Genomic DNA, 15,403 nt, shown 5'->3' on the forward strand with positions numbered 1-15,403 from the left:
TTATTTAAAAAAAATAAAAAAAAACAGACACTCAAATATGCCAGCCACTTCTGAATGTTTCCTTTTACTGATCAGAAAATCAAAGAAATAAATCAGTCAGTCTTACTTTAAGAGGTGAATTTTAATTTATGTATTCTTGGCTTGGGGGCCACACCACCCGCTGGTGCTCAGGATTGAGTCTGGGTCAGATATATGCAAGGAAGGTACCCTTTCTGCTGTATCATGGCTCTGGCCCCCAGAGGTAAAATTTTAGTATAGAACAAAATACCATATAAATAAGTAATTTTAAAATTCTAATTCAATACTATGGGAAGTTATTAATGTGAAAACCCAAGGTAAGATCAAGGAGGTAAAGTATTTCCTAATAATGACTTAAATCACTGGAAATTTAAATATTCAGGAATTCAACCTAGTATTCTCTACACATAAACCATCATCCCCAATGTTCATCTACTCAACAAATCTTCACTGAGACTCCACTATGGCTGGTGTCCCAAGCCTCATCCAGACACTGGGGATACAGCAGTAAACTGAGTCCCTGAGCTTCTGTTCAAGTAGGGCAAACAAGCAGAAAGACAGATGCAAATATTTCTCTGTTTTTTTATAAACATCATGTCAGCTGGTGATAGATGCTGTGAAGCAAAATAAAGAAACAAGTGATCCAGAAAGGGGATGTCACTTTGCCTAGGGTAGTCAGGAGACACTCCCTTGTTAAGAGACAGTGAACAGAGAATGACATGAGGAATTAGTAAGCCAGGAGAGGTCAGAGGGCAATGGTGGGGCTCGGCTCTCTGGACCAAACAACAGCAGGACAGCAGGGTGCTAAGAAGAGTGGATGGAGGAGACAGCACGTGAAATCAGAGCAGCATGCACTGAAGGATGCTGTCAAGTAAGAAAAACCCTAAACACAAGTGAGCGTATGATACTACTCTTTCTAAAGGAAAACAGGATAAATACCAGAGGATCCAACTAACTGAATGTAGCACCAATTAAGAAAAAGATCACACTAGAAGGTTAACTCTGGTCTGTAACCTGAAGTTGGTCAAAATCACCTGACTGAAATGCACTGCATGTAAGGTTCCCTATAACTTACTCTACAGCAAGAGAAAGAAAATAAAGTAAAATATAAAATGCTCAAGAATTCTCAATATGAGAACATCTATTTAAATCCATAAGAACAACCAGAAAAGCATCTAACAGTGTGGAGGGAACAGGGAATATGAGCTTAACTAACACCACCACCAAAGAACCACAGAACCAACAAAGGGGTGGGAGACAAGGTGAGCCGCCTGAAGACTCTGATGAACTGCTAAAGATGGAGTAACTCTAGCCCTGGACCCAAGCCAGTGCATTTGCTTCTCACACAAAAAAACTAACAATTCTGATTCAAACAGTTTGTGGGATTTAGGAATATTCATTTTATACTTATCATTATACCTTATTGAGCAGCTGTAACTTTTATAGTAGGAGTAGATGTTGAAAAGTTTCAAAATGCATTTGCAAAAAGCACATCTAAGCTTCTGCCTGATCCTGCACTACCTTCAAAGAATGAGAAACAGTTTACTCAAACAGGTAAACTTACAGAGATTTAGAGAACCTCAACTCTTGATTAAAATACCTCTGAAGATACTCATACCTGTTCTGATGAATAACAAATAGGTTGAACCAAGAGTTCTCATCTTCCTTTGGTCTCAACATCGTTACATTTTTGTTCACAAACATTCGATACAACCTCTCATCTGGAATGGACCCTGAAATGGACAGCAGATTATTTTAAAGTTTTCTTTGCTTTTAAAAATGAGAAAACTATGTCCTTCTCTGAGATTTCATCTTCCTATTAGTGGTACATTTGAAACCTGTACTCACTATTCCCAAAGAGTCTATACTAACTTCTGGCCTGACAGAGCTGAATAACTGATTGCCATCCAAACAATGTTCCACATCAACACTGGAAAGTGTAGAATAAAAACCGAGGTATTCTCTGCTTAAATTCTTACTGGAACGTCTACTAGTGCTGTTTTTCACAATTTTGTCATGTACACACACACACACACACAACACAACACACACATCTTTCATCTGACAAACACACTGTGGGGACTAGAAGGCAGAGTGCAAGGTCTGCCTGCAAGCCTTGATTCGATCCTCCGCTCCACGTGGTGTCGAGGAACCTCTGAGCGCCACAGTGTCACCCCAAAAACAGACTGAGTATGTATACATATGCTGTGCACAATACTAATATACATTAGGCCTTAATAAGTGTATATACATTTATTTTTTCATGTTAAAATATTTATGTTAAAATATTTATACTTATTATAAAATATACATACTAGTAAAACAAGTGAGAAAAAAAAACTCTAAACTATGTATATAATTTTAAAATTAAAATTTTTTTTAGGAGGCCAGGAAGATAACTTAGAAGGCAAGGTGCTAGCCTTGCATGCAGCAGATCCTTATCCAATCCCAAACACTGCATATGGTACCCTGAGCACCATCCAGGTCATTTCTAAACAGAGCCAATAATAGCCCCTGAACACCTCTGGGAGTGGCCCAACACCACCTTACATAATAAAACTTACTTTTGAGTAATTTAATGACTTGTGATTCTTATATCCCATGGGATCACATTATCAAGAGGAAAAAAAAACAATAAAAATACTATTAAAAAAAAACTGTACTTTTAAGCATTATAAAAGGGAGGCAGAATGCAAAGACAGGAATTATTCAGGGAGGGAGTCAAGTCACCACTTTAGGTAGTAAGCCGGTAAGGAAGAAAGTTTAGCTTTAGGAAGAACTGGAGAGGCCACTGGGGAGCGTAACACTGGAAAGCAGAATACGGAGCTGGGCCTCCAAAGTCCCGAGCAGAAGGCCAACCTCCGTGCTGGAGCACCAAGAACTGACAATCTGTAGGTAGGGATGGTGTAAGGAATACAAGGAAGAGAAGAGAAAGTTTATCAGAGAGCAATAGGTTTCAGGGGAACAGTGCCCTGCCTTCTGCCCCCAGACTCACAGAAGTCATGGAGAAAGCGTGACACAGGAAAATGAGCCCAGCCATTTCATTTCATGGTCAGCAGCGCAGGGAGAGATGCAAGAACTACATGTAGAAACCCTGGGTGTGCTCTTAAGCACCATGTGGTCTCCTGAATATTACTGGGAGTGACCCCTAAGCAAAATGCAGTCCAAAACCACGCCCTCTCCCCAAATACAACACAAAGAGATAATGGGTGAGTCAGGAAGCACTCAAAGGGCTGGAGCACATGTTCTGCACATGCACCCCAGAGGATGGAGTCAGGAACAGGTCTGAGCACCGCAAGGCAAGACCCAAAGGTCCAAAAGCCGTGTGTGTGCCGTGTGTGTGTGTGTGTGTGTGTGTGTGTGTGTGTGTGTGTCTTAGGGCATAAGGAGCACACCTGCCAGTGTTCAGGATCACTCGGGGCACAAGCAGCACACCTGCCAGTGTTCAGGGTCACTCGGGGCACAAGGAGCACACCTGCTAGTGTTCAGGATCACTCCTGGTGATGCTCAGGGGACTCTGTGTGTGTGTGTGTGTGTGTGTGTGTGTGTGTGTGTGTGTTGTGTGTCGAGGCACAAGGAGCACACCTGGCAGTGTTCGTGTCTCTCTCTCTCTCTCTCTCTGCACAAGGAGCACACCTGCCAGTGTTCAGGATCACTCCTGGTGATGCTCAGGGGACCATATGCAGTGCTGGGGATTGAAGCAGGGATTGGTTGCATTGGCTGCATATAGGTCAACCACATGGAACATGAGCGCCTTAACCCCTGTAAAATGCTCAGGGTCTACATCACCAGACAGGTCCTTAGTAAAAATTGATCAACATCAACTATCATTTTCCACCTATAAAGAAGTAATTAGATACCAGTAAGTTACCAATAAACAAAAATTAGATTTGTCTCACCTTTTCTCCCAGCAGCAAATTATCGTCAGCATTTTATTTTTCAGTTGCTCAATTATTAACAAATGGTAAAATGAAAGGGTCTTACCTAAACCGTAAAGAGCAATTTTTGTGCTTCCTTTCTGAAGTAAAACAGGACTGATGTCTATTTTCTCCACAGACATAGAACGTCCAAAGTGATTTATAAATCCAGCACAACTTAGAATATCCAGAGCGCAGAGTGCATCTGCCTACGCAGAATATTTTTAATGAGTAAAATATATACAATCAGATAATGTATATCTAAAACTAATCTGTCTACCATAATACTCTAGTATCTATTTCATATACTAGTTCAAAAGAAAAAAAATTTAGATAGCATCTTCTCAAAATAAAATTACAAGGTGGAAGTATCTGATTTTATAACTAGAATCACATTTGGAACTGAGTCTACTAAATGAAAAGTTAATACCTCACCAAAACTCAGCCCTGATGTCCTAGAAACTGAAAAATAACCAGCAACAAAATCAGTGCAAAATCAGTAAGCAGATCAGGTAACACTTTTTTTTTTTTTTTTTTTTTGCTTTTTGGGTCACACCTGGTGATGCACAGGGGTTACTCCTGGCTCTGCACTCAGGAATTACCCCTGGCGGTGCTCAGGGGACCATATGGGATGGTGGGAATCGAACCCAGGTCAGCTGCGTGTAAGGCAAATGCCCTACCCGCTGTACTATCCCTCCAGCCCCAGATCACGTAACACTTTAACAAAAGACCAGACTTCTTGGTTTTTGGACTACACCTGGCTGGGCTCAGGGACCATGCCTAGTAGTGCACCAGACAGCAGGTGCAGTGCCAGGGCTCAAATGGGGGTCAGCCCCACGCAAGGCAGGTGCCTTGAGCTCTGTACTATCTTTTGGGCCCTAGATGAAATATTTTCAGTTAAGATTTTTTTTTTTTACACTGAAAACAATTTTTTATTGCAGTAGTCTATCAATGGCAAGGGGGCAGAAATTTCCCTCGGCCAATATAAAGAAGCACTTGTTGGGGAAGAGGACACCAAACATGCCTTCCTTGGCAAAACACTTTCGTTGTTCTATTGTTGGCAGAAAAAGATAATCTTTTCAAGTTCAAACTGAGAGAATGATCCTTGAGATTTTATTCTTCCCTATGACACAGGTGACCACCCTCTGGGAAAGCAGCCTCTTATCTGAGCTATTGCCACTCAACTGCACTGCAGGCCATTCTCCTGCACCCCAACCTTCAAGGGCCAATGGTGATGTCTCAAGTTTGTCTCAAGGTAAAGATCCACTTGATTAGCAACCTCAAAGTGGAGCGCCACTCCATGCTCCACGGCCAACCTGTCCCCGTGCTCTTGGGGTGTGCAGGGCTGAAGGGCTCCCATCATCGAGGGGCCAAAAGGGCAGCAACCTGCCCAGTCACTGAGGAAGGAAAATCAGTTTTGGATTTCTAGTATTTATTACATAAATGTTAGCTATTTTCTCCTGCTCCTGGGTACTATTAACCTTAGTACTAATGAAGCAAAAGCATTCCTAATATACCAATTTTAAATCTATATTTAAAAAATTCTCGGGGGCTGGAGCAATAGCACAGCGGGTAGGGCGTTTGCCTTGCAAGCGGCCGATCCGGGTTTGATTCCCAGCATCCCATATGGTCCCCTGAGCACCGCCAGGGGTAATTCCTGAGTGTAGAGCCAGGGGTAACCCCTGTGCATTGCTGGGTGTGACCCAAAAAGCAAAAATAAATAAATAAATAAAATAAAAATAAAAAATTCTCGAAATGCAGTATAGAGCTTATATGAATGAATTAAGATAAAAGGTCAATTGGATTCCCTGAGACTCAATTTGAGTACAAGGTGCTGGGAAGAATGCTTTCCGCAAACTAAAATGACCTTTTTTTTTTTACTTTTTGGGTCACACCAGGTGATGCACAAGGGTTACTCCTGGTTTTGCACTTAGGAATTACTCCTGGCGGTGCTCAGAGGACCATATGGGATGTTGGGAATCAAACCTGGGTTGGCTGCATACAAGGCAAATGCCCTACCTGCTGTACTATTGCTCCAGCCCTAAAATGACCATTTCTAAAACAAAGTAGGAACCTGATAATTACCCCTGTGGGATCATCATGATTGCCATGAATGCTGAACACTGGAATCGAAATGTTGAGATTTCCATCTTGGTAGTTCACCCATGGAAACCTTAAAGGAAAAAGAAGTGACAGTTTCTGTCAGACACAGACTGATGCTGTAATGGCCCTGACAGGCAAAATCATCATGGACAGTGATCACAGTTCCAGTCAGGGACATAGACTGATGCTGCAATGGCTCTAACAGGTGGAATCACCATGGACAGTGATCACAGTTCCTGTCAGAAATAGACTGATAGCTGCAATGGCTCTAACAGGCAGAACCGTCCTAGACAGTGACAAAGACTGCAGTGGAAAATCAGGGGGAGCAGTAGAGTGACTGTGTTATCTGTATGAGCAATAGACATATGAAATGTTAAGAACACGTAAAACCTGGCTATGTGCTAAGTCCTGCCAAAATTAAAACAGATGACTCTTGAGACCACACCACTGAACTGAGTCAGATTTGAGGCTTTTTGGATTCTGCACCCAAATTCCTAAAGCTTTCACCATCAAGGGCGATCTAATCCAGAAGGCTCTTCCTCCTTGCAAACTGACAACTTCAAAGGACTCTCCAGACCTCCACTGTTTGCCAACCAGTCTAAGCTCTCCAGATCCTCCCCAGACTACTGCTAGATGAAATGTTTGTTCATACTGTTGTAATGTGAACTGTGAACTCCCTCCCAATAAAATTTTATTGTAACTATATGCAATTGGCTTGTGTTATAAAAATTCAAGAATAAATGATGCTTGTGAACTGCATAGAATAGTAGTATACCTGGGCCAGAGATAGTACAGTGGGTAGGCCACCTGCCTTGCATGTGGCTGACCTGGGTTTGATCCCTGGCACCACATAAAGTTCCCTGAACACAACGGGGCATGATTTCTGAGTGAAGAGCCAAGAATCACTACTAAGTGTTGCCGAGTGTGGCCCCCAAACACCCCTACCCCTAAAACAGGGGTATTTGCTGAACTCAGGTATACCTGAGTTCAGCAAAATAGAAAGGAGCTACTGGGCCAAAAAGCATTTATTTGTCACACAAAGATACAGAGAATACAAAGGCAAAGTGTGAGAGAAGCAGTTTCCCTACTCCACCAAAATACACACTGGTGGACTTTGAAATTTGCTAGTTCTCAGGCTGGAGTGATAGTACAGTGGGTAGGGAGTTTGCCTTGCACGCAGCCGACGCAGATTTGATTCCCAGCATCCCATATGGTGCCCCAAGCACCGCCAAGGAGTCATTCCTGAGTGCAGAACCAGGAGTAACCCCTGTGCATCACCAGATGTGACCCAAAAAAAGCAAAAAAGAAAGAAATCTTCTAGTTCTCAACCCTAGCAGCTATTTGCAAGAAATATCAGACTCCATGAAATTAACTGGTCTGGAAATAGATTTTAGAATTTTAAAAGGCTCTTGGTGACTATAATGAATACCCAGAATTGCAAATCACTGACATATGTCAATTTGATAAAGAAAAGTATCTCTGTAGCTTTATTTTGCATCTTTCTTAGGAAGGAAACAAAACTTCTTTCAACAATTAAATGGTTTTATTTCTTTTTCTGTGAACTAAATACATATTCTTTTTGGGGGGAAGAGGTGGTCCACCTGCACAGGACTGGGGGTCACTCCTGGTAGTGCTCAGAAAGCAATTCTTTACCTACCTTTAATTTACTCATGGAATTTTAAATTTTGTTTCAAATAACTATTTATCAATGAAATAAGGCCCTAATCTGCAATAAGTACCAAGTATTTTTCTAGTTGAAATCTGACTTTTGAAGGCTTTAGGTAGTTCTGGCCAAGCAGATATTCCACAAATGCATTCATCTTTTAATGTTACCCAGGCTTGTGTCATACTGATAAAAAAATCTTTTTTAAAGTCCATGTATATTTTTAAATGTCTAACAGTCTCTTTTAGTACAAATACTGAATGATACAGTTTTCCTGAAGCTAGGAGAAAGCACCTTCACCAAACACTGAACTCCTACATGTACCTGTGGCTCTATCAGGAATCTCTGCTTTCTGGTATCCATCTGCCTATGATTCATGACTAGCGGCACATTCCAGGAGGGAACTGGATTTGAATCACACCTGGTAGTTCTCAGCGATCACTACTGGCAGTGCTTAGGGGACCATATGTGTGCCGGGGAATGAACTAGGTCAGCCACCAGCAAGGCAAGCACAGGAACCTGTGTACTATCTATACTACCTCTCAGCCCAAATCATATTTTAAGTGATTGCAACACTGTAATTGTTTTCATTTTATCATGATCAAATGGATACAGAGTAGCAACTGCGAAGTCCATGACATGCTGATTTGATACTTACAAACTGCAAAATTGTAAGCACACCTGTATCAAGGTGGCTTACTAGGGTTGCTTGCTTCAGGTGTCCACTGGATTTCTCCAGGCAGCACTGTATCACTTGGGCTGAACACTGAGCCATCCAAATCAGATGCCAATTACCCCTACAAGTAGCCCTGAGGCCCCATGAGTAGCCCTGAGGTCCCATGAGCACTGCTTGGGAATCTACCTCAGCTCCCATAAGTCTCAGGATCATGAGACAAGACTGGGATACTGGTGCAGTTTGAGGAAGACTGACACCCCATTTAAACTAAATGTATCCCAGAGAGGGCTCAACAGAAAAATGGGCATACCTTAATCCAATGGATTCTAAGCAGGAATCATAACCAAGTCCCCAAAACATAAATTTTTTTTGGAGGGGAAAGGGGCTTTGCCACATGGTGCTCCTGGGACCATATATAGTGTCATGAGTGACCCAGGGCGGGCCACATGCAAGGCAAAGCACTTTACCCCCTATTTTATCTCTCTGCACAAGAGCACAGATCTTTAAAGAACAAGAATAATATAGGTGACTACATTAAAGTTAAGTTTCTATAATAAAAAGCCCCATAAATAAAATCAAAATGCATTCCTTATTAAGTTACAAATGTACTCCTTACAAGTACCATTCCTTACAAATGATATCCTTATAATTTCTTATAACCATTCCTTATAAATATCAAGAATACATAAATAAAAATAACTAGCAACCTGGGTACAAAAACTTGGGTAGAAAAACATCCCCTAAAATCCCACTTTTGAAAACAGGCCAAGGATACGAACAGAAGAGTATATCAAAGCACAGAATAAAAATGAGAAGAGGGGGTCACAGAGATGATCCCCTCAGCCCCTCCAGAAATGATCCCTAGGGGCAGAGTCAGGAATAAGCTCTGAGAACTGCAGGGTGTGGTCCAAAAACAAAAACGAGAAAAAATACTTGGCAATTAATGCAATGTTTAATTAAATTAATCTGTTACAGAAAATCTAAAGACACATTATTAAATAGCTTCAAGTGAAACAGAAAGGGTAGACTGTTAGTTTGCATCTTGTACGGAAAATAACACACACTAATATTCCTTTAAGCACTTAAATATACTTACTTACTGAAACTGAAGTTCACTGACTGATCACTTATAACTTCGAACTGTACTGGACGGTCTCCCATGCAGTATTTTCTTAGTAATTCCAGACAAGTATGCAATGTCTTTCTTGAGGGCTTATTTTCATGAAAAAGATCACCGCCCAACAAAATAAAATCCACCTAAACAGAAATGGAATTAAAATTAGCATGTTTTATTTATTTTTTGCTTTTTGGGTCACACCTGGAGATGCACAGGTGTTGCTCCTAACTCTGCATTCAGGAATTACTCCGGGAGGTACTCCAGGGACCATATGGGATGCTAGGAATCAGACCCAGGTCGGCTGCAGGCAAGGCAAATGCCCTACCCGCTCTGCTATCACTCCAGCCCCTAGCATGTTTTATAAGCAATTAAATTGGTATGGAACCACAAAGAGTATAGAGGGGGGAAGGAGGAGGGTATATGGTGAAGACACTGAACCTTGCGAGGCACATGCTCTGCCATATGAGCCACATCCTGAAGCTAGGCAAAAATTTTAGGAGTATAGACAGGAAAGATGATGGGGGGGTAGGGAGGGGATACTCACAAAAAGATATTTTATAGAGAGAATGAAAGTTCTGTTTTATTTATACAAAGGGTTTTCCAATCTGACTCCTAAGCCCCCTTCAGAAAACCCACCCCCACAGGACAAAGCAGAGAGGTTAGGTCACCTGTGATCCCCAAAAGTCCTTCTCAAGTGGCCACACTGAGTCTGACCAAAATTTTACAATATGATCTTGCTAATTTTTACAGGTACTGTTACTTAAGGAACTAGCAAACTACAAACTGATCTTTCTGCCCCCATAGGGACACTGTAACCCCTGGGCTACACAAAAATACAGAGAGATATGAAATCCATTGCCTTCCCAAACAGGGTCAGAAATAATGGGAGATGGGTCTGATCAAGGGGCACCCTCCTGCAACCACCACTGGCCCCACTACTCCACGTGGTGAACCATGAAAGCATGAAATGATGAATAAAGAGACACCATGAAGGAGTTAGACTTTGACAGACACGAGGGTCACAGCAGAGGTGACTCGCCAAGAATCCTACCTGTGAGGCCGGAGGCCTTGCATATGGCCGACCCGGGTTTGATTCCCAGCATCCCATATGGTCCCCCAAGCACCGCCAGGAAAAATTCCTGAGTGCAGAGCCAGGAGTAACCCCTGAGCATTGCTGGGTGTGGCCCAAAATAAAAAAAAAAAATCTACCTGAATTAACTGTCTCGGGTGGTCTGGGACATGCTAAATGCTGATTTTCAAGATCCCTAAGACAGACCAATGTATGCCAAAATGTTGAAGAAGTCAATCTACTTCAAGACACTTGACTGAAGTATTAATTATAAAAGCACATAGGTGTCAGGTCTCTGTAAGACCCAGCAGTAAAGGAAGCATAAAGGAAGAGGAACTGGAGCAACAGCAGGGAGTACAATGGAGAGGGCGTTTGCCTTGTGCACAGCCAACCCAGTTCAATCACCAGGATGCAAAATGATCCCCAGAACCATAGTAGGAGCAATCCTTGAGTGTAGAGTGCAGAGACAGGAGTAAGCCCTGACACTGCTGGGTATGGCTCCAAAAAACCAAAACAAACACTATTGGAAGATAGAAGGGAGAGCTGAGTGTTTAAAAGGGGAGAGTTTCACCTTTGTCATGAGTTCTGGCGGCTGGTCACACAACAGCATGAAGGTGCTAACCGAGTACTATTAACATAAGCACTTATGACTAAGATGGAAAAATTTTCCTATAGCACCATCCCTGTATCAGGTTGAGACTGCATCCCACTTTAATCAGTTTTGCACATACCACCAGATGGTACTTTTATTTTTTTTAGGTGTACCGTAACACATAAAAAAAAATTTTTTTTTTCTAAAATGCAGGACTCATGGCTGAGATTTCCAAGCCTGCTCAGATCAGGACTGGGCCTCCTCCACCCAGATCCCAAGTTTTCCAATAGCTTGACAGTCACACCCACAAACTTCCCCCGACAAGTTGCCTCCCCGCCTTTCCGTCCATGTAATCTCATCAACGGCCAAGATCCTGAGAATATAAAACAAAGCTCCTGGAAGAGAGCGACACAATTCTTCCTGGAGCAAGCAGACTCCATTGGGCTTTACTAGCATGCAACAGGGACAGATGAAGACATTACTGGCACCCACTCGATCATATCGCTGAACAACAGGATGACAGTGATACAGTGGCAGTGATTTTTTTTTTTTTTTTTTGCTTTTTGGGTCACACCCAGCGATGCTCAGGGGTTACTCCTGGCTTTGCACTCAGGAATTACTCCTAGCGGTGCTTGGGGGACCATATGGGATGCCAGGGATCGAACCCGGATCAACCGCTTGCAAGGCAAACGCCCTACCCGCTGTGCTATAGCTCCGGCCCTGGCAGTGATTTTTTTTTAAAACAAGTTCATGAACCCAGGAACACTGGAAAGGACACACTTGCTTCTGTGGTATTTATTTCTCTAATCACAAGGAAATGTTATACACACCAATCACTCTTCAAAAACATTAGGATCATGAAAGACAAAGCTGAGGAATTGAGACTAATAGAGTGAAGAGACAACATCCTGGATTGAGACCTTCCCTACCTGCTAACTGGCAACTTCTGAATATTACAAGTGCTACCTATGCCCTGGTCCTGACCAGTGTGCTTCAAATAAGAGCGTCTACATAAGGAGAAGAGAGCAGATATAAAACACTGGTGGGAAATCTGAGTGAAGTCTAAGTAATTCTTTGTATCAATATTCCAACATTTTGTTGTTTTGGGGCCACACTCTGTGGTACTCAAGTAAGCACTCTGCAGTAAGGGATCACTCATGAAGGGGCTCAGAGGACCACATGGACCACATGCAAGACCACTGCACCAACTCTCCGGCCCCTCTTATAACATTTTTTAAGACTAATATTCGTATAACAAAGGAGGCAGGAGGATGGTGCAAAGGGCTAGAACAAAAGCCTGGCTTGGTTGAGGCCTCATGTCTACTCCCTGCATGGACCATATGGCCCCTGAGTACCCCTGATGGTGCTAAGTCCACACAGATGGGTTAAGTATTGCCAATTGTGACTCTCAGGTCCCAGAATCACAGCAGAGTACCCTTCCAGGGCCAGTCAGGGAGGTGACAGGAGCTTTGAGACATATATTATATTCCAGACTCAATGAAGGCCATTTGAGGATTTTCAGCAATTAGTGATGATCTTTTTTTTTTTTTTTTTGGCTTAAAGTTCTCTTTGGGGCTGGAGTGACAGTGCAATGTGTAGGGTGTTTGCCTTGCATGTGCCTGACCTGGGTTTGATCCCCAACATCCCATACGGTCACCTGAACACCTGAGTGCAGAGCCAGGAGTTACTCCCGAGCATCAACAAGTGTGACCCAAAGCAACAACAACAAATTTTTTTTTTAAATTCTGTAACGTTCTCTTTGCCTACTATACTAGAAAAACATAGAGGATAAGAATGGAAGTGGAAAGACCAAGTCCAGGAAAATATGGTGAAAGTCTTGGACAAAATTTGTAAACATGATATGAAAGCAGTAAAAATCTGTTTATTCCGAAAAAAGCACAAAAGCTGCAGGGTAGCACCTGCTTGGTACAACTCGGTGGGAAAAGTCAAGGTTGGCAATACCTATTTGCAAGTCTCCAACATTTGTTTCTTCTCCATCTCTCTTGGATTCTATATAGACATTTCAAATGTGTGCTAGAGTGCTTCCTAAAAGTCTACTGGAATCCCCAACTCCAATGGTCCAAATCATTTTCTACTAAACAAGCACCTGATCCTTATTCAACACCTACTTCTGTTACTGGTACCACCATCCACCCAACTTCAGCACGCTTAGTCATCACCAGTTCCTATAACCCAGGTGTGCAAATCTGATCTTTGTAATTTATTCTTCTTCTCCACCCCATGTCCCTTTACCCATCAGTTTCCAATGCACACTGCTGCCTGGTTCCAAAAGACTCTCTGGCACAGGTCTTTGTAAATGTTCTACTTCCATGAAGTTTACTTATTAAATTACCAAAGAGTTACCAAAACCAGAACCCTTGCTCAGTATTATTTGTAATTTTAAGCAGGAGTTTTTGGTACAAACCCTCAATCAAGAGTTTGAGGCCTTCTAATGCAGTGTGAACTGAACTCTCAACTATCGGCCCATGAGCTAATGTGTGGCTTGCTGTGAGCTTCGGTGTTCCCCAGCACACCAGCTCCTGTAAAACACTTTGTCCACACGGTGCTCATCAGAAAAACGCCCATCCTCCCAAGACCAGGAGAGTTCCTTTCTTAAGCTAACCTTGTTATCCTACCCAAGTGGGTTCTGTTTCTGAATTCCCCAGAAACACAGTTCATCACTTTCTTGGGGCTTTAATAGTTTATCAGTGTGCAATCTGACGATTTTGGCCATTTGTCTATTCTTATACAGTTACGTGTAAGTTGCCTCAAAAGAGATATTCTACTAGTCACCTTTACATTTCACAAACTCCTGTAAGAACCTTGCACTTTGTAAACATCCCACGAATATTTGTAAAATTTTCACACCACATAGTTTCTACATGAATTTAAGGCACAAAACACACAAAATCTGCTTTAGGCTTTTAGTACAATATTTAAGCAGGTGTAAACAAAAAAAAAAGGGGGGGGAGTGAAAAAAGAAAGAGGAAAAAGGAAAAAAAGGAAAAGAAACTATCCAATAAGGTTATAGAATAGAAACAAAACACATAAAAAATCAAACTTACTTCATTTTCCTGGGCAAGTTTTAAAATTTCATCAAATGTCACAAATGTATCATTTCCTCTGACCGCATCTTTCTCCATAAATCCAAGATGAATATCGGTTGCAACTAAGATTTTAAATGTATTTTCATCATCACTGTTTGTTAAAAAGAAAAAAAATTTTCAATAAGCATAATGTCTGAAAAATCATAAACTTTAGGGGTTTTTTGGTTGCTGTTGTTTTGCTTTTTTGGTCATACCTGGCAATGCTCAGGAATTACTCCTGGCAGTGCTCAGGGGACCATATGGGATGCTGAGGCTCGAGCCCAGGTCGGCCCTACCCGCTGGACTACCGCTCTGGCCCCTGAACTTTAGGTTTTAATGGCACACTTTTACGAACACCACTTGGGGGAAAAAAAAAACCCAATGTATTTGTGACCAGAGCAACCGTTCGGCGGGGAGGGCATTGCCCGCATGCTGGGGACCCGGGTTCGATCCCGAGCACCGCCAGGAGTGAGTCCTGCTTTAGGCTTTTAGTACAATATTTAAGCAGGTGTAAACAAAAAAAAAAAAAGAAAGAAAGAAAGAGAAAAAGAAAAAAAAGAAAAGAACCTATCCAGTAAGGTTACAGAATAGAAACAAAATGCGCGACCCGGGACCCCTGAGCACCGCCCGGCGAGGCTCCGACAACAGAAGCACCACCCTGGGCTGAGAAACGTCTCGAGGCGCTGAGAGAAGCACACGCCGGAGGCCGCGGTTCGACCCCCGCGTCTGATGGACCAGGCACCGGCCTGCCCGGTCCGAAGTGGCCTTTCACAGCGCTGACATCGTGGGAAGCACCCCCGCCCCCCGAGCCTGTCCCCCAGACCTCAGCACCGAACCCGCCGCCTGAGTTCGTTCCGGGAAGGTTAACAGCGCGGGGGCCAGGGACCCACAGGCTTGGTCCCAACTGACTAGCCGCGGGCTGACCCTGCCTGGGCGGGAGGTGTCCCCGCGGGAACTTACAGGGCGTCCGGGGCGCTCATGTTGCGGGCCACAGCTGTCCACCAGGGACGCGGGACGGGACACGCGTCAGGACACCTCCTCAGCCGCGCCGCTCGAGTTCCACGAGCAGCCCGGGAAAAAGCGCTAGCTCCGGGTCCCAAGACCTTCGGCTACGTCATCAAGCGACGACGCGACAAGTTGTCCTCGGAACTCTCATTGGCTA

At 43.0% G+C, this 15,403-nt stretch overlaps 1 protein-coding gene across 3 annotated transcripts in view; it reads right to left on the bottom strand.

Annotated features, from left to right (window-relative positions):
- MRE11 (MRE11 homolog, double strand break repair nuclease) overlaps positions 1-15,328 on the bottom strand; it is a 42,126-nt gene extending 26,798 nt beyond the window's left edge. For 2 of the 3 annotated variants that reach the window (XM_055133452.1, XM_055133451.1), the window contains exons 1-6: positions 15,202-15,328; positions 14,221-14,353; positions 9,474-9,634; positions 6,021-6,108; positions 4,003-4,144; positions 1,637-1,751 (exon numbers count right to left, since the gene is read on the bottom strand). In XM_055133452.1, coding sequence (XP_054989427.1) covers positions 1,637-1,751; positions 4,003-4,144; positions 6,021-6,108; positions 9,474-9,634; positions 14,221-14,353; positions 15,202-15,221 — 659 coding nt within the window. In that variant the 5' untranslated portion in view covers positions 15,222-15,328. The remainder of the gene's footprint in view (positions 1-1,636; positions 1,752-4,002; positions 4,145-6,020; positions 6,109-9,473; positions 9,635-14,220; positions 14,354-15,201) is intronic. The other variant, XM_055133453.1, reaches the window with a different exon arrangement.
- Between the last annotated feature and the right edge of the window lie 75 nt (positions 15,329-15,403).

This window comes from Sorex araneus, chromosome 3, assembly GCF_027595985.1.
Source record: "Sorex araneus isolate mSorAra2 chromosome 3, mSorAra2.pri, whole genome shotgun sequence".
NCBI classification, from domain to species: Eukaryota; Metazoa; Chordata; class Mammalia; order Eulipotyphla; family Soricidae; genus Sorex; species Sorex araneus.